General features: G+C 43.2%; 1 protein-coding gene across 1 annotated transcript in view; it reads left to right on the plus strand.

Moving 5' to 3' along the window:
- Ryr3 (ryanodine receptor 3) overlaps nt 1–24229 on the plus strand; it is a 356005-nt gene that overhangs the window by 235831 nt on the left and 95945 nt on the right. Inside the window, exons 44-55 of the mRNA XM_015480130.2 lie at nt 523–703; nt 1843–1951; nt 3761–3881; nt 5633–5802; nt 8026–8246; nt 12098–12188; nt 13793–13933; nt 15354–15517; nt 18018–18096; nt 21801–21890; nt 23072–23218; nt 23430–23492. Coding sequence (XP_015335616.2) covers nt 523–703; nt 1843–1951; nt 3761–3881; nt 5633–5802; nt 8026–8246; nt 12098–12188; nt 13793–13933; nt 15354–15517; nt 18018–18096; nt 21801–21890; nt 23072–23218; nt 23430–23492 — 1577 coding nt within the window. The remainder of the gene's footprint in view (nt 1–522; nt 704–1842; nt 1952–3760; nt 3882–5632; nt 5803–8025; nt 8247–12097; nt 12189–13792; nt 13934–15353; nt 15518–18017; nt 18097–21800; nt 21891–23071; nt 23219–23429; nt 23493–24229) is intronic.

Here is a 24229-nt window from a genome sequence, read left to right on the forward strand (position 1 = left end):
GATAGATGATTTCAGAAATGCCCTCAAGCCCATCTATACAAACCTGGCTGTTCTAGGGTACACATTAGACTCTATGACAGTAATAGTGTCACAAGCTAACATATCACCTCCCTAGAGTTTAATTGAGGCATACCAGCTTGAGTTGTCACCTTATCTCCTTTCAAGGAAGGAAGCAAATTGATATCTCCTTGTGGAGTTAATAAAGATGTAAAGCTATTTTTTCTGAGTCACTCGTGATTGAATCGTTAGTAGACTCAGTAATATATTACTAGCCTTCTGAGATCTAAATATAGTGAAATGATCTCAGTGGTTCCAAATCCTGAGCTGAAGAGGAAAATTCTATGCTATCATAAACAGATCTTTCTGATCTTCAAATAGATATTGACCTCGTCAGTATTTCCTCATAGACTTAAGACTCGGAAACGAGCTGAATGACATGTACTGCTCAGCCAGCTCCTCGACTGGGAATGACTTCTGGGGTGCCCTTCCCAGTGAGAAGGAAACGGTGCCTCTCTTCCTTAGGTGAGAGTGTGGAAGAGAACGCCAGTGTGGTGGTTAAGCTGCTCATCAGACGCCCAGAGTGCTTTGGCCCAGCCCTGCGGGGTGAAGGAGGAAACGGCCTGTTGGCAGCCATGCAGGGCGCCATCAAGATCTCTGAGAATCCGGCCCTTGACCTCCCCTCTCAGGGATACAAGAGAGACGTGTAAGTGAAAGCAGTTGCCTTCTTCAGGATATGGTGGGTGAGCTCTCAAACACTGTGAACACCCAGGTGATTAAAACAGTATCAAAAACTTGCCCCTGTAGAAAATGCATAGTTTTTTTTTTTTACAGTCATTGTTAAAAGATTTAAAATCCCTTTGTCAAGTGCTTAATCGTCTTGACTCTTCCAGCAAGCCTAGTGGAGTGTCTTTACCTTCTATACTGACTCCACTGGCCTCAATGGGCACATCCCCAAGGCAGCAGCCCCTTCTGGCCTCCACTGCCCCTCCCTCCAGCCTCACCTCTAGATGAAGCTGTGTGGAGGCTGAAAGGCCTGGATCAAGGTGTCAATCATTGTCTAATCCAGCGCACTTCCTTCAGTACTTTGACCTGCAACGTCTCACCTGTCACTTTTAAAAGCAGTGCCTTCTTCTCCCTCTTCTGGAAGGATGAGGACTACTCAGAAAAGTGTTTCTATTTGATTCCTTGGTCGGAGGCACCGCAGATTATGAAAAGTCATACAATTAACAACCTTGGCATTGAAAGGTGAAGGGTACAGTGGGTAGATTATCTGATCACCTTGTCACTGTCCCCTGTCAAGTCTTATGATCACTTCCCTTTCTTTGTCACAGCCTCTAGATTAGACCCCAGAACCTACAGATGGGTGTAACCCAGCAGAGGTAACTTTCTCCAGGCAGTTGGCTTTTTTCTTTGTCATCAGTTCTGGTAGGTGACCTGGTAGACTATAAAGAACCCAAAATATGTGCCTATCCCACTTCCTCGTGTTACATAAGGGGAAACTGAGGCCCACAGTCATGTTGCTTGTTAGCACAGAAGGACATGGACTTAGCCCTCCTGACTCCCTGGCCAATGGGACTTTGCATATATGCAAGGAGGAAGAGGAAATGAATGGTGGGCAGCATCTGAACTTGTGCCTTAAAGTTCATGGACTCCTAGGAATGCTGTGGGCAAGTATTTAGGTCCTTTGAGCTTAATGAATAAACAATATCAACTTGTGAAGATATGACAGGTTCCAAGGGAAAGTTGAGCAGAGTGTGTGTTTCCATATCAAGCAGCTCAGTCTAATACATGGCAGCACCTGCCAGGTAACCTCACACCTCCCCATGTCGATTCTCTTTACAGCCCGGACGAGGAGGAGGAGGAAGAAGAGATCGTGCATATGGGCAATGCAATTATGTCATTTTATTCGGCTCTTATAGATCTGCTGGGCCGCTGTGCTCCTGAAATGCATGTAAGTGACAGAGTCCCTAGAAAGCAACTCTGAGAAGCCTCAGTAGAGAACACTGGAGGTTTCCTGAACTTAGTTCCCTCCTCTGTGTTTGGCATTTGCTATCATGCCTTTCTCTATGTTCCTTTGAGTAGCATCAAAGTTGTTTCTATCTCAAATACCTGATTGTGCAGGTTTCTATTGGAAGGACTCCTGGGCAGATATCCAAGGGAGTGGTTTCCCTGTGGCACTAGTTGGGCATATCTACTACCAACTTTATTTCAAAAGCCTTCCAAAATTATGTTCCTCATGCGCCTCCATTTGGTCAAAATGAGACCAACTTGATTCCTGATCATGGTTATCATGAATGGCCTCGCAAGTACCAAAAGGACACTCAGTGTATAAAATTCTCTTTTCTTGATGACTATGGCATTTGATCCAAAGAAAGCAGTCTCTTCCCAGAGTGCCTGTCTGATTATTTATCCAAGATAGATCTTTGCACATACGCACACAAAGGTGGTTCAGTTTATAAAATATTTTCTTGGACTTCCAGTTTTGATCTAAAAGCTGTGTCCTTTTCTATTTGCACCCCTGCTGAGGGATGAGAGAGTTGGCTTTATTTTGTATAAAGATTCACATCATCAGTGAGGGAGGAAATAATTGCTTTTCATATGAAAATAAAATCTAAATCTTGGTGAAGAAGGCTGCATGGAATTCTTGGAATTCCAGTTCCTGTGATGATAAATCGGCTTTACCCACATAGACCTGTCTTTCCATTTTTGTGCCTTTAAACAAATAAAGAAAGCTTGGAGGGAGCGAGGGAAGCAGCAGGGTGTTCTGCAGTCTTGGAAGGAGAGTGTCAAACACCCTGTGTGTTTAAACTCTAGTTTTCCTGATCACCTCTCTTCCCTTTCAGAAGCAAGTCGGCTTGCCTCTCAGGAAGGCAGCCTGGGAAAGCTAAGCCACCACAGCCAGTCAGGAAAGAGTTCCTACCTGCCTGCCTCTGTCCCAGCACCTTACATGTGTACACACATCTTTTCACACCCCCTCAGTGGCCTCTGCTCTGTCAGGAGGAGGAAAGATGCTGTCAATAATGACAGCCTTGCCTCTATCCACAGGAAAGGGAGGTCCCTTCCCTGGGACCATGGAGCTTCAGAACCTAGCAAGCCATCAGTGCACATGGTGCGGATCTGAACCTGAGCTCCTCACAATTCACTGCCCCACTCCAAAGACCACATAGCAGGAGGACATGCATGCCCACTGTGTGCATGCTGCCTGGCCCATTGGTGTCTTTATGGATCAGGTTATCCACCCTGGGATAACTCCACTGAGGCCCTCAAGTTCTCTGACATTCTCTATACCTTTCTTGCCCACCCCCCACCCCAGCATTAATCAGGCTTTAGGAAATTGAGATTCATAAGCCATCTCTGCATTTACTAGAATGCTGGGGTCTGGCATTGTGATCACATTGACACCTTTCATGTCATGCCCATGAGAGGCCCCTGTGGGGCTATCACATTAAGAAGCCACCTGCATGCTGTACATTTACTGCTGATATTTGATTGACACTTTAACTACATGACCATTTCAACCACAGCAAAGGACTCAAGTGGCCTCCTTCATCAGTTATTCAATAGCCCCTCTTCTTGAAAATCAGGAGCAGGCTTCTCTCTTTTTCCTGTGGCCACGAGTGTCTATAGCAATTAGAGGAACATAGAAGTGTACCTGTTCTCTTAAATAGACCCATGTTATTGCTGGAAGTGTGGAGGTGGGGTGGAGTGGAGGTGTAGGAACTTCATCTATCTAATCTCTTTTTCTAAACCTACATTACAGCTCATCCAGACAGGAAAAGGGGAAGCCATCCGGATCCGGTCCATTCTGCGCTCCCTGGTCCCCACAGAGGACCTAGTTGGGATCATCAGCATCCCCCTGAAACTGCCCTCCCTGAACAAAGGTAGGGACGTAGGCAGGCTAGACCTGCCAGTCTTCCAGCAGCAGCAGGAATCCATCCCCAGTACAATGTCCTCATGGCCAACTTGCAGTACAGGCTGCCCAGGGAACACGCCTTGCTCTTTTTCTGGTGATGAGGAGTTTTCTCCTCTAGACTTCAGCTGGCTCCTCTCTGTATCAAAGCAACCGAACCTATGTCCCACAGGGATAGACAAACCTCACCATCCTCCAAACACACTGACTCTCTGAAGAAGTTTGGTGGAATGGGGCAAGTGGAAACTCACACCATGGCCTTCCTTCTTCCTTGTCTCTGTGCCCCAGATGATCAAGGCAACAGGCAATGGACAATGTACAGGCTGTATTCTGCCACAGTCCTGAATACCCTCACAGCCGAGGATCATAAAAAGGTTTCTTCCCCCAAAATGCTACGTGGAATATTTGACATCAGTCACCTTTGCACAACTCTCATAAAAGTATTTTGTTTCTGAGTCACTTCACCTGCTTTCCTGGCAGATGGAGAAACTGTAAAGATAACATGACTGACCATTGCAATGATTCCCAAACTGATGTTTCATGGAACATTTTTGTTGGAGATGTTAATAGACATACATATTAATAAGGGCTTAGGGCCAAATAAGCCTGGAAAGTTCTGTAGAATACATCACACTTTTGTAACCTATTGAAGCATGGTGAGATTATAAAGCCTCTGAGAAAACATGTGGTAAAGAAAAAAAGTGTTGAATTCAGTGTTACCCAAGAAGGGGTTTTTGAGCACAAAATGTTTTTGTTTTTGTTTTTTAAACTGGGGATTGAACCCAGGGCTTTGCAAATACAAGGCAAGCACTTTGCCACTGAGCTACATCCCAGCCCAAACACTTACAAAATAATGTTCTTTAAAACACCAAGCATGTGCAAGACATCATGTCAGTCTCAGCAGCCATTCAGGCCTGAGCTGGAGGTGATCGGTGCTCAGGGCAGGAGGACCAGCAGCTGCACCCTTCCCTCCTGCCCACCCAGGGAAGAGGGTGGGCACAACACAATATTGTATTCCCAGCAAACAGACACAATCAATACTAAACAATCTCCAAAGGATAGTTTGTAGGAAAAGAATTGGGAAGTAATTAGTTATGAGTATTTGTTACCTTTTATAATATAATTGACTTGTTAGTTTTTATTTTTTAGAAAAATTTTTATTTGGTACATCATAATTATACAAAATAATGGGGTTCATTGTGACATATTCATATTCGCACATTATATAATCAGTTTCGTTGCTCAGTACCTTCCCTTTTCCTCCCCTCCTCCTCCCTTGATCCCCATTCTCTACTAGTCTCCTTTCTTTTAGTGTTTTTCCTCATGAAAATCTCTTTTTTACCCCTTTTTTATCTCTGTCTTCCAGACATAAGAGAAAATATTCAACCCTTGACTTTCTGAGTCTGGCTTATTTCACTTAATATGATGTTCTCCAGTTCCATCCATTTTCCTACAAATGTCACAATTTTGTTCTTTATCATGCTTGTGTAAAACTCCATAGTGCACATATACCACCTGCTTAATAATGGCCATCCATGTTTAGGAACTGGCTCAGGGAGTTCCTGGAACTTTAACAACTGGCTCTCCCAATCCAGTGTAAGCTGGCTCCAGCACAGCATTGTGGTTTTTTCCTCCCAAAATCCTGTTATTTACTAGAACAAGTTCTATGTTGCCTTTTGAGGGTAAGATAGAAAAACAAAAATGACATTTTCTGTCTTTCAGATGGGTCAGTCAGTGAGCCTGATATGGCAGCCAACTTCTGCCCTGACCACAAGGCACCCATGGTGCTGTTCCTGGACCGTGTTTATGGCATTAAGGATCAAATTTTTCTGCTCCACTTGCTGGAGGTTGGATTTTTACCCGACTTAAGAGCCTCTGCCTCTCTAGATACAGTAAGTTGCTAAAATAAGAAAAAAAAATTTAATTTTTCCCCCTTATTGCAAATTAGAAACATTAGACTTACAACCAAATATTTTCTACCTGTCACTCATTACATTGTAGTCTGCTTTAAAGGGTAAGAAAAAACTCAATTACAGTTCCTCAACCTTGGCACCATTTTCTGTATGGGGTTATCCTGCTCATTGTATGTTTAGCAGTATCCCTGGTCTCTACCCGCTAGATACCAATACCACTCCAATCCCTTCTCCCACCCCTGCAAAAAAAATAATTTCATACATCATCAAACATCCTTGGGGGATAAAATCACCTTGGTTGAAAACATGGCTCTATTACTGATGGAAAAGCCTGACTTTTCCTTCTCGGCTGGAAATGCCCTTTCCACTCTCATGGTTTAGCATACTGACCATCAAGTAGAATAGGTGGAAAGCCAGCAATGTGGCAAAGGTCAGTACAAGAGGCCCAGGGCAAATGCATGTTTGGAAACCAAGGCGTAGGAAAGCAATTCAACAGTAACAGGAGACCCCGGGAGTAAAAAGACGGAGATGCCAGCTGCCAAATATCAGAACCTCATAGAAAAACAGTGTGCCAGGAGTCCTGGGTCCAAGGAGAAAAAGCAACCTAGAGCAGCTTAATTCTGAAAAACATCTTGCTAGTTTAAGGTTGTTTTTCATCAATTATAAGTTTTCTCAAAGGCTCCACATGATGTCCAACAGAGATAGAAATGTGTTTTTGTAGTGGGTGGTCAGCGGCAGATACTGAGGTGGATTCCCCTTGAATGGTCTACCCAAGTGATGGAAGACGGCAGGAGCTCCACTCAGGCCTGGAGATCTATATGTGGCATGGACATGAGAAATGATGTGTCCATAAGGTGTCGGGGACTATGAACCATTTGGAGAGTAAAAACAATGTATCCACTACTGTTTTTGTTTTGAACTTTTGAGTTTCTTGATTTAAAAAAATACTTTTTTTTTTTTTTAGCTTGTGAGGCCTCCCTGAGGTTCCCGATCAAAGCATTTAATTTTTTATAGACCAAGTAAACAGCAAATGCTGTTCTAGCATCTGGTATTCGATCACATGCTTTTCCAAGCACCATCTGCAACAAAAAAAGGTTTTATATCAAATCAACTCCCCAACACAAAGTCCATGCATTCTCATTTGAAAGCTTTTAAGCCGTTGGAATCAAAGCTCTGCTCTGACTTCCTCATTCTAACAACTCTGTCTATGAAAATGATAAATGGGAAAGATGAGCTTTATTTTCCAGCATGATTGCCAAAAGCTTCAGGAAGACAAACTTGTGATAATTAATAGGAACACCCAGAATTGTGTAAAGTTCAAAGAAAACAGCTTTTCAAATCGTAAGTTACAGAAAATGTGTTACAAATATAGTGGCTGTAATAATCACAGGGAATAATGATAATATTTTATCTCTGCGAATCTCAAGGTCTCTTTTGAAGTTCTGCAGTTTTCAAAGATGGGAGTTAATCATGCTTTCGCTATATTTAGTGTCACTAAATGGGTTTTCCTTGAATTCAGCCTGTCCATCTGAATGAACAAAAGAGAACATTGTAAGCAAGAATTTTGCCAGAATCTTAGAGAAAGCCCTAGATTTCTATTCCTTTTTTATACTTTTTCTTGTGCAGGGTTAAGGCTCCCTGAAGTGATGAATATGTCATTTATCAGGTGGTGAACAGCTCACAATGCTTACAAGTTAAATGATGTTGGTCAGAGTTTCACATTCTCTTTGTAAAGTTCACCAAACTGGTCAATTTGGGAGGCTGCCTGGCTTATAACCAACCATTCACTAACCTTCCAATCATAAGAGGATAATGCAAATCCCCATAAATTGAGACAAGAGAACTAAAGTTAGAAATAATAATGTTGTAGCCTAGAAGTTGGGCCTGCAAGCCTCAAGGACGTTGGGTTAAACTGTTTGTCATCTGTTGATTTTAATAAGAGTTTAAAATTCTTCTTTGATGGAAACGGATGTTTAGAGCATCATTTGAGATCCAGCCAACTTTTGATCTTTACTCTTCTGGGATTTTTAAATTATTCTTATTTCATTTTAAATGTAAAAGAAAAATAGGTATGTGACCAGGTAGAATGTTCACTCTGCAGCCGGGAAACATGCTTTCTCCACCTGCAGCACAGGAGGGCAGTGCACAGGGTAAGCTCTGCTGTTCTCCAGAGATTAACAAGCATGTGATCCCCTTCCCTAGGTGTCCCTCAGCACCACAGAGTCGGCGCTGGCACTGAACAGGTATATATGCTCCGCTGTGCTCCCACTCCTTACAAGATGCGCCCCTCTCTTTGCCGGGACAGAGCACTACACCTCTCTGATTGATTCCACACTGCAGACCATATACAGGCTTTCCAAGGGACGATCCCTCACCAAAGCACAGAGGGATACCATAGAAGAATGTTTGCTTGCCATTTGCAAGTGAGTACCCTCTCCTGTGTTTTTCACTTCTGTATATGTATCCATGCCAACTGCATTTAATTGTGTAATCTAAAAACTGGTGACACAGCCTGAGGAAGCTGCCAAGCCTTCCTGATCCTCCAGCCATCCCCCAGACATCTCCTCCTACAATGTGCTTGGTACCTCTATTTGCCACAGACTCTCCCTTGAAGTTCATCTTTCACTATGGAGAAGTGGAGGACACAGCTCAGGCTTTAGCTCATGGGGCAATGGACCAAGAGAGGAGACTGTCTTTTGAGCCTGAAGCACTCAGATTATGAACTAATTGTTTAGTTCTCAAGTAGAGCAGGTTTTTCCATCCTCTAAAGATGAAGGCTTGACACAAAGGCCAGACTAAGTGAATCAAAGTGAGCTACCTCCAGGCCTCCTAAGACTTGGAGCAAAGAGTCTCAAGTCACATTGGGAAATTAAGGGCAGTAGTTTTTACCACTGTAGAGGGCATCAGAGCCAAGCAAAAACTAAGGGTGGTCACCCCAAGTGTCTTGGGTTCTCAGACTCTACATCGAGTCTGGTCGGAGCAAAGGAAAAGGAGGTCTTTCAATAGCCGGTCTCAGCAGCATGGTCTAGGACCACCATCTGTTTTTAAGCCAGTGGTTTTCCTCCCCACTGCATATTACAGTCACCTGATGGGTTACTAAATAAATATCCTAGCATCTAAGTCATACCCAGCCCCCCAAAATCAAAGTATTTGGGGATGGATTCTAGGATTCTAGCTTTCTAAGCTCCCCAAGTGATTCTAGTATTCAGCCAAGGTTGAGAATCACTCTCTGTTGCCCGGGAGAGGGAATCAACTGGCTTCCCCTTTAGGGACCAGCACAGCATAGTCCCGATTCTTGCTGAATGAGTTGTTTCCCTAATCACAGGAAATATGACCATCCATTAGAGGCTAAGGCTATCCAGAACAAACAATTCTTCAGTTCTCTTAGGACAGCAACTGAGACAATCTCAATGAGATACCACAGTACACCTATTAGAATATGTCGCCGAACACTGGCGACACATTTGCTGGGGAGATGATGGAGCAAATGGGACTCTCATTCATTGCTGATGAGAATACAAAATGGCACAGCTTCTTGGAAGATATTTTGGCAGTTTCTTAGAATATAATCCAGTCATCATGCTCCTTGGTACTTACCCAAAGAAAATGAAAATTTCTGTCATACAAAAACCTGTACATGGATATTCACAGCAGTTTTATTCACAATTGCCAAAACTGGGAAGCAACCAAGAAGTCCTTGAGTAGATGAATGGAAAGATAAACTATAACAATGCAGATAATTGAATATCATTACTTCTTAAGTGCTAATTGCTCATTATCTGAACGATAATATAAAACATTGAGTAAATTTTACCTTACAATTACTAGAAATGAACTATCAAGCCTGAAAAGACAGGGAGGAACCTTCAGTGCATATTACTTAAGTGAAAGAAGCCAATCTGAAAAGGCTACATACTATAAGATTTCAACCATATGATGACATTCTGGAGGAAGAAAAAACAAAAAACTATGGAGATCCTAAAAAGATCAGTAGTTTCCAGAGGTTGTAAGAAAGTTATGAATAGACTGAGCACAGAGGACTTTCAAGGTAGGGAAAATACTCTGTGCAGTACTAAGTTGATAGAGAGATGTCATTATGCTTTTGTCCAAACCCATAGAATTTGTAACACCAAGCGTGCATCCCAGTATAAACTATGGGCTTGGACAATAGTGACATGTTAATATGGGTTCATCAACTGTAACAAATGTCCCATGCTTGTGGGGTGGGTGCTGATAATGAAAGAGGCTATGCATGTGGGGGGAAGGAAAATGTAGGAACTCTCTGCATCTTTCTCTTAATTTTTCTGTAAATCTTAAACCACCCTAAAAATAAAGCTTAAAATATTTTTCAGAAGGGCAGTCTCACATGTTTCAAATATAGCAATGGTCTCTATATTTAAGATGCTTTATTAAGATTAAACTATATCTACTGCTTTTGTTTCTTCTAAAGCCCACAGTCTTCCGCTATCTCTGAGAATGAACTGGGTCTCTACACAGTACTATTTCCCTGGGTGGGGAGTGGAGGGTGGGAAGGTGGCTTAGGCCCAAGCTTCAAAAGGGGGTTTCTCCCTGAGATCCCCTTCTAAAATCAGATCCTATACTCTGATTATCTCATCCATTCCAAGATTACCATAGCAACTGATAGAGAATTGAGTTATTTGCAATATTTTTGGGTCTTGCAAGAGACACATAGCTTGGTAGACACACGGATATACTGATAAACCTCTAGGAATCATAGGATACTAGGTTTTCCACTTTGCCATTTCAAAAGGAAGAATAATGGCCCATTCCTTGTTTATGGTGGCAAAGTGACTAAATAATGAGTTTTCACAAGAAGAAATAGTCCTGTCAGTACCAGTTCTGCATGGAGAGCTTCAGATATAGATCTGAAGCGTCTTAGGAACCTCATCAAGCAAGAAGCCCCGCTTCCCAGCACTGCTGGCTCTTTGTTACAGTGCCATGTTGAGGTGACTCATTTGAATGCAGATATTTTCAAAGAAACCAGATTTGTGGGAGAATTTCTTTTTTTTTTTTTTTTTTGCATCAAACAAAAACTACAGCTCACCAGCCCTATTACTCTACACTTAGGGTCTGGCACAATTCTCTTATTCCCACATGAGCTCTAGATAAAGCAGGCAAACTGATACTTAACTTGCCTTTTATTGTTTATTCTTAATAAGTCAGGAATCAGTAGGGCTACAGATAGATTATGTTCTTGGTTTTATTCTACTTAGTCAATCTTAGGTGCTAATTGCTCAATATTTGAACGATAATGTGAAACAGAATAATTTTACCTTATAATCACTAGAAACAGGGCTGCATACTTGGAGGTAGGTATTCTCATCCCAGGGCTTTGATCACAGGGCCAGCTCTAAGAGAGGTAGGGAAACAAATATAGTTTTGTTTTCCACCTTGTTGTAGGTACTTGAAGGATTTCTTCCCTCAGGACATTCCCTTAACATCAAAGTTATTAGCCCTGTCTCCATAGCTCCTTAGGTATTGCAGGAAGGAATCCAGAGACTCATGAATTGATCTCACATAGCAAATTTGTGTGTGTTTGTGTGTGCATGCGCGCCCACACATGAGCGCAAATGTGTGTACACATGCATACATGCACCTTTTCTGGAAAAAATCCTTAGGTTCCACTGGGTTTTAAGTGTCAGCAACCTAAAAAATAAAAGCTGATCAATGTTGCTTATTTCTCCTTTGTCTACCTCAGAATTTACTTGTCCAAATACCACAGCCATGAACTCTGTAATTTGATACATTATTCTTTAATTAACTACTATTTGCCTTTTAAGGAGCTGTTTTGAGAACAAAGCCTCAAAATTGCCTGGATCAGTTTGTAACCAGGAGACCTGAAGTCTCTTTCAAGTCACACCAGTAGGTGGCCTCAGATTCCACCTGTGCAGCTTGGTCAGCTCTAGCTTCTCCCCTTACAGAATTCAAAGGGCTGTGAGATCAACTGCGCCTTCCTTCTCTTAAGTTCTTTGCTCATAGTCACTGCATAGAATAACCGTCACATGGAGACTGAAATTTAACCTTAGGTATCCCAATTCATTAGCACAAGTCCCTCTTTCTGCACGTTAACTGTACTCAATTTTTAAAGGACTTTGTCATCCACTGTTCTTTACCCAAGTTCTTGTATTTAGGGGCTGATTATTTTGAGGCTAAGCCCTAATGCGTGCTTACCGTGGAGTGCTTCTTTGGTGCTGCTGCTTCCTGATTTGTTTTATTTTGTCCTGTCTTCCTGTTTTCTTCCTCCTTGCCGCAGTCACTTGAGGCCTTCCATGCTGCAGCAGCTCCTGCGGCGGCTGGTGTTTGATGTGCCACAACTCAATGAATACTGCAAAATGCCTCTTAAGGTAAATACCTCTAAGTGCAGTTCATGGCTCTGGAAGTTTATCCATATGTCATGATGTCATCACAATGGGGGGGGAGCAAGGTACACACAAATATGGGTTTTATACCTTCAAGTGGCTGGTTAGCTAATAGTATGCAATCCACAAAATCAAACCCCTTTCCTGAATGTTCAGGATCAAGAGAGTAGATTTGTTATGTTCATTAACTATTCCAATTTTCTTTAATTGCTTTCTACTGGCTACCTATTTTTTAGCATGGTTGCTAAGGGGATGTGGATTTTGTGTTTTCCTGACCTGGTTGGTTTTTCAGAATATTTTCATTTTCAAAAAGCTTTGACCGTCCCTGTGTTTTTTCATTTAAAGGAACTGAAATGTCCCTTTTGCATACTCGTTTTGTGCTTTTTTCCTTTGTAACAAATGTTTTTTTTTATTTACTTTTTTTTTCCTATTTCTTTATCGATGAAAAGAGCCCAGAGCCATCTTGTTATTCGTTGACTCATTCCTGATTTTCTTTAAACTATTTTATCATAGCACCAGGAGCATCTGGGCCTGAGTGGTGCCAGAATCAGCCGCCCACCCAGGAGAGCAGTGTTTTTGTCTTTCATGCCAAGACTCTACCATACTTGTCCGTCCAAAAGTGTCAGCAGTAAACAGCCACACCTGAAAACCCTGCCTAATGATCTTAATAGAACTTTTCCTTCTTTTCAGAAATAGCCTAAGCAAGGATTTCAGGAAGGATTTTATTGGGATAACCAGAATTCCCTGAAATTTTTATTTCAATCCTATCTCCATGCCAGGCATACATTTTGTATGACTGCAGAGATTCCCCAGTCCTCTAAAGCTAATTCTCTCTAACCCTAACAGTCCTGTTTTAATCCCCTAAAGTATTTTAACTGAAAACCATGGTTGGCACAGCTTAACTTAGCATTGTTTCCTCTCCAGGGCTCTGTTAGCAGCTGGATGTTAGCTCCTAAGAGGCATTGATCCACTCAATAAGCTCATGTTTAGATCTCACACCCAGGTGTGGGGAAGAGGCTGGGAAGGAGTCAGTACTAGTGTTCTGTCCCCTACTGGCCAGATGTGAAAGTGCAATAGCATCCCTGGGCCGCTGGAGGGTGGGGAAAGGCACAGAAACCACCAGTAGGAATGAATGCAGAGGAAATTTTTAGACCTATAAATTTCTGTCCACTGTCCCCTCCCCATACCAGCATATCCTCCAGGATCTTCCAGAATTATAAGCAAAGGTCTTGAGAAGCTCTTACCAAACCTGACTGGCTGGAAAAGCACAGTAACTGTTTTCAGAAGGCAATGTTTTCTCACTTGAAGTAGAAACGGTTCCTCTCCCTTTTCTAGTAACTGCTAGGGGCACATTAGGAGGCATGAGAATTAATCAGGCAGATTGGCACAGGCTAGAGCTCATTAGGCACGAGAGCAGACCTTTCCCAGCGGGATTTCAAGGGCCTCTTTGTAGACAGCCCCGCTGTTTCCAATGTTGGTTTCATTCTCATGATCTCTGCATACAATTTTATTCTCCCCTGCATGTTTTTGATGCCTGTGGATTTGCTCTACCCCACCCCACTGGTGCAATCCTGTTCTCAACCTCCCAGCTTCTGACGAATCACTATGAGCAGTGCTGGAAGTATTACTGTCTGCCTTCAGGATGGGGGAGCTACGGGCTGGCTGTGGAGGAAGAACTGCACCTCACAGAGAAGCTCTTCTGGGGGATTTTTGACTCCCTTTCCCACAAGGTAATGGCAGTGCTTCCTGAACAAAAAGAGAGGACCTCAATGACCCAGGCACCCAGAAATAGTAGTAACTAGCATCTAGTTAGCTTTACCAGCTTAGAATTGTGCTAAGTACTTCACATGTATTCCACAATCATCCTTACCCTGATTCTCTGAAATAGGAACTACCACAATCCTCATTTTACAGGATGGAAAAAAGTCTAAGAGGTCAAAAAACTGGCTAGACTCACAAAGCTAATAGAATGGAGAGCAACCACAAGAGTAAATTTTATATATATATATATAATTTTAGTTCCAGTCTTGATGACTTACCTCCCATTCTTTTCCTTCTGACCTGGTGTGGCTCCTGATCAACAGCCTTCACCAAGACCAAGTCAAAAGGAAAAACCCTGACGTTTTCCCTAGTGTTGGGCCATGGGATGTTCAGGAGACCTGGAAGCATTCTGGGGAGGGCTTCACAGACACTCATGTGAGAAGGAAGTTGAGTGGGAACTCAGAGACTCAGTGCCAAGCCTCATGGGTCAGTCTGATTGAAATACGAATGATTCTCAGACCTTGCTCCACTTCCCAATGTATTTAGAATTGTGAGGTCACCCACTTTAAAAGTAGAAAATGAGTAGATCTGGTTTTTGTAGAGAAGTCTAGATGGAGCATATAGCTTGTCCACCTGTGGGTAAATTAATTTTCTTTGCTTCTGGATGGATTCCTTTGGTTCATGTATGAACAGATCAAAAGCCACTTCTAAGTCCTTATTATTTCATAAGAATTCATTCTTGACTGGTTCAGGAGAGAATGGACTTGACATTGAGTGGACTGCTGATGATATTCACATATGACCCACATCAGCTGCCACAGAGCCTGGCAAAGCTGACTGTGCCCTCTCCTGTCTTAGATTAGGATAGTTTCTATAGCCATTCTTGGTGAACAAGTTTATAGATTTTTCTGTCCTCATGAGAACTGTGTTAACCTTTAGATAGTCTTGGGATTTGTTTTGTTTTTTGTACAAGGAGTTGAACCAAGGGGTGTTCTACTACCAAGATAAACCCCCAGACCTTTTTTTTTTTTTTTTTTCGGCTAAGGCTGGCCTGGAACTGAGATCCTCCTGCTGCTTCAGTCTCTCAAGTGTCTGCAACAGTTGTGCACCACTATGTCCAGCTTAGATATTCTTGAAATATCTATAGATGCATCTATAAATAAATATCTAACTATTTCTCAATTTAAAGTACATGGTGGCTTCAGGGCTTTATAGATGGTCATCTTGTCCTCCAAGAATGTCAGTTTTCACCAGAAAGTACTGCAGGAGTTATGTGTTCTGTATTTTGGTCAATCTGGACAAATGCGTGCAATTTTTCTTTTCCCTTGATAAGTGAATGGTCCTGCCTGGCAGTTTATCTACTAAGGTGGTCTCTGTTTTTCCTTGCAGAAATATGACCCAGATCTTTTCCGAATGGCCCTGCCTTGTCTCAGTGCTATTGCTGGGGCCTTGCCACCAGACTATCTTGATACCAGAATCACAGCCACATTGGAGAAACAAGTTTCGGTGGATGCAGATGGCAATTTTGATCCCAAACCTATCAACACAATGAAGTGAGTCCACAGTCCTCTCTACACGGGTTCTATATTTTGTCCAGTAGCCAGTATTTTTCTTTCAGAATATAGCAAGACATTTCAGTATCCCCTCTTTCCCTCCTGCCAATACTGCTCATCATTTCCTTTGATGCTGCCAGTCACAACAGGCACAAGGTTTAATCCAGCCATATCTGATTAAATACCATATCATTAAATCCTGGGCTTTTTTTGGGGGGAGTGGTTTATTATAAGAAATAGATACATCCATAAATAAATGTCACCTGAGGCATGGAGAGAATCACCCTGACAAATGATGCAATTAACTTATTAATGAGTTTTTTGACAAAGTCTTTGTTCTCTGTGAACTAGACCTGTAAATTTTTAATTGCATCACCCATCAAAACAACATAAAATGGGCTGGGGATGTGGCTCAAGCGGTAGCGCGCTTGCCTGGTATGCGTGCGGCCCGGGTTCGATCCTCAGCACCACATACACACAAAGATGTTGCGTCTGCCGAAAAAAATTAAACAATAAAAATAAATAAAAATTTAAAAAAAAAAAAAAACATAAATAACACTCAGCTGAACTCTGATGGGGCCTCAGTTGTGATGGCAGAACGGTTGGGGTCCCTTATATGAGAGGTTGGACTTGCTCTTTGCCTCATGAAGGGATGCTAGAACTTTGGGATGAGCCTGAAAAAGCAACTTTTCATTTCTTTCAGAATTCTTTTTTTTTAATATTTATTTTTTAGTTGTAGTTGGACACAATACCTTTATTTTATTGTATGTGGTGCTGAGAATCAAACCCAGGGCCTCGCACGTGCTAGGTGAGCACTCTCTACCGCTGAGCCACAACTCCAGCCCCATCTTTCAGAATTCTTCACTAATGTTCATTAGGCCATGGAAGTGTGTTTATCTTTTTTGGCAAAATATTCTCAATTTTGGCTTGTTGTACTTCCTTCCCAGTTAAGATATGTGTTATGGGGCATACTGTCTTCATTTGCGGGTGAATTGTAAATGAAGAACTCCAAAACTGCCTGAGCAGGGAACATAAGATTTGTCCCCTGGGACTTGTATTTGTGGCAGTAGTTTTCAAAGAAAACCTAACCCTTCCTAGAAGGCTGTCAGTTTTGATAATATAAAACCCATCTTTGGGAAAATTAAGTACACATTCAATTGGACAGAGCCTTGAGCTGAGGGGATGCTGGGAAAAAGAATTGACCACTTCAAGGAAGAGGTGAAGGGTATGGTAAAACTTCAAGCCAGAGAGAAAAGAAATAGGTGTTGGTTTTAGAGAACTTTGTCCTATGAAGATGTAAGCTGCCAAAGGATGATAAAGTAAGTGGTATAATAACTTGGATGTTCTTATAAATATTATAAAATAACATCACACTCTAGCAATTATGTGCGAATGATGAGTGGGTCCTTAATATTTTGATTCATTCAAATATACCTTGGGGGCTAGGGTTGTAGCTCAGTGGCAGAGCACTTGCCTAGCATGTATGAGGTACTGGGTTAAAAATCTTAGCACCACATATAAACAAATAAATAAAATAAAGGTTCATCAACAATTTTAAAATTTTTTAAAAATTTGCAATCATTGTGCATTGCTGGTAAGAATAAAAAATGATATAAATACACACACACACACACACACACACACACACCTACCTTGGACATCAGTATGATTCTTTAATTCTTTAAGGAATAGGGACTGACTCTGGCTAAAATAAAAGACCTTATTACCAGGACACTGGTCATTATCAAAACCTAGTGGAAGGCTGACTAAGACCCCAGCAAAGCCTACCATCAGGGCACAGAGACCAAATAGACAACCTTTGGCTATCCCCATTGCATGAATCACCTTGAAGAGTTTTCTACCCTTGTCTCACTCAACTCAAGATTCAAATTCTGGGGGGAGTGAGTGTGATTTGCCTAGTCATGTTCCTGTCCTGAATGGCAGTTCATATAAAACTGCATGTATTGCCAGAAGACTACACAACGCCAAGGACACTGAGGTGCTATTACCAACAGAAGGGATGAGAGCTGCTGGGCGAACAGAAATAACAGGTGTCTACAATACTTCCAAAATTCTAATAGTGATGAGTCACTGAATCCAAAAATGTAGACAACCACTACTTTGTAACATATGGTCCTCTAGCTCTGCATTTCTGCCATTCCTACGTTCTCACTGTCTAACCTGGGCAGGTCTGGCCCTGGCTCCCAAGTGGCTCTTTGGGAGACAGGAGAACCCAGAGCAGCTGGAGGGGGCCACCTGTGCAGCCAGAGGCTTCTTCAGAGAAATCCTGTGATTAGACCTGAGGGTGTATGTGGCCTAATCCTGGCCCGCCTCTCCTTCTGCTCAGTGATGCAGCTGTATAGAGAGTCACTTCAGCTTTGAGATTATCTGATTGATCACATCCAAATTCTGCCAGCTGATTTCTAATTCTGCCTATCCTCTACCATGTCTGGATAAAGTGCCTGGGGAGGTTGTAAATTTTTTTCCTCTCATTTCACAGTTTTTCCTTGCCTGAGAAATTGGAATACATCGTCACCAAGTATGCTGAACATTCACATGATAAATGGGCCTGTGACAAGGTAGGGATTATCATCCAATTGACAATTGTCAGCGAGAAAAAAACAGCCCAAGAACATTAAAGGGTCCATTCCTGGAAATCTGCCTAATTTGTCTAAGTGACAGACTCTCCATGCCAAGAGCATTCATTATTTCTGAGCAGCAATTCCCAGGGTTGGTAGAGGTTGGAGAAATAGGCAGTGACAGCTGCTTTGCTGCTTTTGTATTTCTCAAGAAAATGATCAATTCTGAAAGTGTTAACTTCTCTCTCAGCATTGCATTCCCTAGAGTTTGTGCTCAAGCACGTGCTTGTATATGTTTGACATAAATGCTTAATAGGGTGGAGAGCCCTTTATTTAATGTTTTCCTTGAATGAAGCACTGGAAAGGGGAAATGGAATTGAAAGTCTTACCCTTGCATTTTGCTGGGAAGCTGGATTTTATTCCAGGAAGGACACACAAGCATCTTCCTATGGTAGATGCACTAGAACTTCCAGACACTCCCTTATTAATAAGCCTGTCCATCTGGTGTTTAAAATTCCTCACCACATGAGGTCAGGCTGCTTAATAAGTGTAATTGCTATGTCAGCCCTTTAATGCTGGCAGACAACGTAGGAAGACTGTGCCAAAGACATCCAGGATTTCTGTGGGCAGCCAGTGAAGGATTGGGGTCATTGCTCAGCTGCAGCTTACAGCTTGGAACAGTGAACTCCTCCACAGCAAATCCACAGAAACCATCTCCTCATAGTAGGCTCACAGGAACCCTTTAACCACCAGCCCAGCCTCTGTATGAATCTGGCCTCAGCTCTCATTCTGTCGTGAGTTCTTATGTGGGGCTGATAATAACAACATTCACTGAACTGTAGAATGGGCTGGTACCTTAGGATTGTAGAGCAGGGGTTGCCAAACCTTTTCTGCAAAGGGCCAAATAATAAACATTTCAGGCTTTGTGAGCCAGTCTCTGTGGCAACTTCTTGTTTCTGCTACTGTAGCAAAGAGTAGCTGTAGACAAAACACAAACAAAACAGGGGGCCTGTGTTCCAATAAAACTTTATTTGAAAACAAAGCAGGTGTTCAGCTGGATTTGGCCCAAGGGCTATGGATTGCTGACCCCAGCTCTAGCGTGTCTGGATTTTCTAAGCATCTTTTACATATAGCCGTTTGGCCAGTTCATGAGTCCATAGCAATAGTTTATCCATTACTAAACTGTGTGGATTTTACCTCCTGAATCTCTCTGGAATTTGTGTATCTCCCTCTGGCCCTATGCCATGACTTAGTCCAAGCTGCCATAATCTTATTCCCAGACCATTGTGATAACCTTCTTACTGGACTCCCAGCATGCATTTCCTCCTCCCTGTTCTTCACACTGAAAGCAAGTGATAGCTTCAGTATGCACGTTGGCTCACAGGCTACCACCACTCCTCCTGGTCAAACTTTTTTCCCTATTAAAATCCTTTAGCGGCTTCTAATCCTTCTTGACATAAAGGTCAAAATTCTTAATATGGCCTGGTAGGCATTGCCCCATCTCCTCATCTCTTGTTTAATCTCAGCCACGTCCCCTTCTTTCAGTGTCTGCTCTTCCTCTGTATCTGTGTGCATGTGTGCACACGTCTCTTCCCTCCCTCTCTCTTCCTCCCTCCCTCTCTCTCCCCCTCCACTTCCACTCTCTCTCTCCCCCCCACTCTCACCCTCCCTCCCTCTTTTCCCCCCCACAGTCCCTCCCTCTCTCTGCCCCCCCACTCCCATCCTCCCTCCCTCTCTATCCCCCCTACTCCCTCCCTCTCTCTGTATCTCTCTCTCTCTCTCTCTTTCTCACACACACACACACACACACACACACACAAAAAGTGTCCCTGAAACCCTCCTCAGTCTCAACTAGACACACACATGCACACACTATTTTCCAGCTCATCCTGCAAATTTCAATCCAACCATGAATTCCTATGATGATACTGTTCCAGATTTGTCAGATACAGGCCCTCTTAATTCCTTCCTTCATGGTATTTAATAGCGCTCTGTGTGTGTGTGTGTGTGTGTGTGTGTGTATGTGGTGTGTGTGTTATCAGTTATACTTTTACTAGTGTGGTTATTTGATTGATCTCTCTGACACCATACTCCAACCTCCATGAGAGCAAGGATACATGTTTTCTCGCCATTGCCAGGAGGTGAGATTGTATAACAAAGAAATGACTATTTCCCCTACCTTCAAGAACCTCTTCATGTGGGAGAAACAAGATAAAGCAGCCATAGTGGGACAGGTTGTTCAGTGCTATGATGGGCATGAGCACAGGATTAGAACACACACAGATCCTAATCCAACGCTGGGGAGGGGTCCAGTGACACTTCTTAGAGCTGGTGACAGTATGTGTGAAAGGGGGAATAGAACTTGTTCCTCATAGGACAGTGATACTTTGTGGGCCTTGCTGGGTCAGTAGGTGCAGTCACTGGGAGGGAAGAGAGTTTGGTAACCCTAGGGAACCCCAGAGCTGGAACATGGAACATGGAATAGGGCCGGGGAGAGGTGAACAAGATCATCCTTATAGGTTTAGAGTTTGGCAATCAGAACACCATAAAGCGACAGAGTGCCCTGATCCCCTGATAGGAAGTAGAAAACGAGTCTGTGGGGAGGGGGCGAGATTGGTGGCAGGGAGGCTGCTCAGGGAGCTGTCATGGAATCGTGTGCGAGCTGATGGTGGCCTGATCGAAAGTACTGACAAGGAAGCCAGAGAAGTAAATGGACGAGTAGGTTGAGGAGGAGGTGGATGTGTCCAGAGTGCAGAGAGGTGACATCCACAAAGACTCCCGAATTGCTGGCTTGGAAAGTCAGTGCAAGCTGGGGCTGTTCCCTGAGGTACAGGAAACCTAAGAGGAGGTGTTTAGAGAAGTAACTGCCAGGTTCTTTTCAGCATGTTGAGAGGCACCTGTACAACATCCAAGGAGAGCTTAAGTTGATTCAGAAATTAGGGGAGAGCTCTGGTCTGCAAATACTGATTTGATGTTAGCCAGCAGTGGCAACTGAGAGTGCAGGCCTAGAGTAGATCCACCGGTGGGGGGGTTGTCTCTTGAGAAGGGACAAAAACTTGGAAAGTTTACACAGTTCACAAATGGCCAAAACAGATTGAGAAGGAGCAGTTGGGAGTCTCGGGGTATGAGGTTATGGGGATCAGGGAATCTTATTTATCTCTGCATCCACAGTGCCTAGGACAGAGTTGTGCACATGCTATAGAAAATAATCCAACCAGTATTTGTCGAATGACTTTCAGAGTTCTCGAACTTCTGTGACTCTAGGAAACTTGCACTGCTATGATTTTGTTCTGGGGGTGACAGGCAAGAAGTATACACCAGCCACTCTGTGCAGTGGGCAGCAGGTCCAGCACTCGCATGCTTTTAGTTCTGCCTCTGTCCTTGCTGTAAGTGTGGCACACTGACCTGGGGCATGTTATTTGCTGGATCTTGTGAAACATCCTTCTGTTTTGAGTGGTGTTGAAACACAAGCGAGAAAGTGGAGAGGACAGCAACTGAAATGAGAAAGAATAAAGGGGCAGAGTTCAAGATTCAGGAGGCAGAGAGCCTGATGGCCTTAAAGGATCAATTAGACATTTTTGAGGGAAATGTCCAAGCTCTGTCAAGATCCATTATTCCACTTACGAAAATCGAAGCAGGGATTTGGGTCACAGAACTGGGCTCTTTGAATGCCAAGGATGTTTGAACTGAGAACATTTCTACAGAGTCAGAGTGGATGGAAATATGGAATTTCCCTGGATGAAAACGTGAAGACCCACCCACTGATAAGGCCTTTCAAGACGTTAACAGAGAAGGTAAGAAACAGGCCTCTGGTAACACTCTGACCATGCTTTGTCCTTCCCTGGAAATTGTATCAGATGCTCAGAGGAGCTCAGGACACAGTCACTCTCAAACCCCTTAGAGACATCTTAGGATTCAACAAACCACTCCTCATTTTGCCATTGGGCAGCAGCCCGGGGACCAGTTTCCAAGAGCTCAGCCTTCTCTTCTGGTCTTTGGCACTGAGAACCCACTGGTGAAGAAGCACTGCTCAGCCCTAACAGACTAGGACAAAATGCACCTGCAGTTCCCCTTCGACTAAACAAGGAAGGGATTATGCTAGATTGTCCTAGTGGAATGAGGGAAAGGAGCAATGAATTGTCAAAGAAAATTTAAACAGGAATGATTTCCAATACATGGAAGATACAGGAAGTAGAAAGTCCCCAAGGAAATATGAACATGTCTCTTGCTTTCTTTTTTGTTAATTAAGAAGTTTGATTCATTTCAACTCTGAATTCCAGTCTTGGAATCAGTAGGAGTCCTTGTAAGCTTTAGGTCTAGTGTCAAATGTAAAGGATTGCATATGCGTCTTTTAATATTGACCATTGATGAAATAGTGCACAGATCAAAAGAGAATTCTAAGAAATTTTAGCTGGGCACAGTGGTTGCTCGCCTGTAATCCCAGCAGCTTGGGAGGCTGAAGCAGGAGGATCAGAAGTTCAAAGCCAGCCTCAGCAACTTAGTGAGACCCTGTGGCTAAATAAAATACAAAACAAGGGGGGGCTAGGATGTGTCTCAGTGGTTAAGCACCCCTGAGTTCAATTCCTGGTACCAAAAAAAAAATTGTCTAAGAAATTTTATTTCTCAAGCTCAAAGGAAAGCTTTGCACAGATGCATCATGACAATGTCCCATCTTAAACAGTTACTAAAACTCAGGGAGCCACTCTCCCGTTCTCTTCCTACAAAGTGTGGACCCTATCATCAACATTGTCGGTGCATTCCCTCCCAGTGCAAAACACTGTGAGCCCAGGGTCTCATAATAAACATCAGAAAGACTGATTCTGTATTGCAAGTGAAATGTGCAAATAGCATTTGGACCTTGTAGAGGAAGGCTAGAGCTTTCCCGTCTAATGTGAGATCCAACTTCATAGGGAGATGGGCCAGTCACAAAGCCAGGGTGCATTCTACAAAGCTCTTCTGTGCACGTTTCTTCCAGGAGAAGGAAATTTATCGCTGGCCAGCCAGAGAGTCCCTGAAAACCATGCTGGCTGTGGGCTGGACCGTGGAGAGGACCAAAGAAGGAGAAGCTTTGGTTCAACAACGGGAAAATGAGAAACTTCGAAGTGTGTCCCAGACCAGCCAGGTATGACAGGCCCTCCCAGAAGCCAATGCTGGGCCAGTAGGACCCACAGGGAATCTGGGAAAGCTCTCCCTGGGCCATCATGGTGGGGTGGCCTCCGATAAACAGTGGAGACTGGGAGAACACAGCCTTGCCAGCTGCAGTACTTGACAGGGGATGTTGATAAGAATAAGGAGAACAGTGGCAAACCCACTGACTCTCTCTGCTTTCCTAGGGCAACAGCTACAGCCCTGCTCCTCTGGACCTCTCAAATGTTGTGCTCTCCAGAGAACTCCAGGTCAGTGCTGACTCTTGCAGAACATAATGTGCTTTGAAAGCCGCATGGGATTTGGAGGGCATGTTGCCCTCCAAAGAGTTGAAGGGGAAAAACAGGGGACAAGGGGGAAGAATTCCCAGAACATGTCACCACCAAGATAAAACTGAAGAGGGCGATATTGTGCAGAAGCTATGACGAAAGTCTCCAAAGAATTAACTAATTATCCAAGAAAGGGAGGCTGTGCAAGTATGTCATAATGGGTGCAGACTCCATTAAAGGAAGAAGGACCAGCAAATTACTGTATCAAAACCCAAAATTAAAACAGCTAGGAGAACATCTGCAAAACTTGACCTCTTGCCTGGTCCTTATAAGTCCCCTAAAACCATAAAAGCATCCTGCATATCCCACCATGGATATGTTTAATTTCCCCATGATGGTACAGAGGAGCAGTTGTTGCAGGACCCAGAGATAAAAAATCAAGAAGATGAAACTAAAAGCTCCCTGAGGTGCTTGCTCCCATAGCTCCACCCCCATCCCCTGCAGAGATTGGCAGCCAGGCTTGCACCTCTTGGAGAGGCCATCAGACCAATCTCTCAGACCTTAGAGAAAGCTTCTTTCCAAAGTACATCTTTCACTCTGGGTCACTGCTATGAGTGACCTAGAAAGAGTAATTTCATTTGAGAAATCTTATTTGCAGCAATTTCTACCATGCCAAGCTAAAGACTTTCGGGGATCTAAACTTTTGCTTGACCCCCTAC

The sequence above is a fragment of the Marmota marmota genome, unplaced genomic scaffold, assembly GCF_001458135.2.
Source record: "Marmota marmota marmota unplaced genomic scaffold, marMar, whole genome shotgun sequence".
NCBI lineage: Eukaryota > Metazoa > Chordata > Mammalia > Rodentia > Sciuridae > Marmota > Marmota marmota.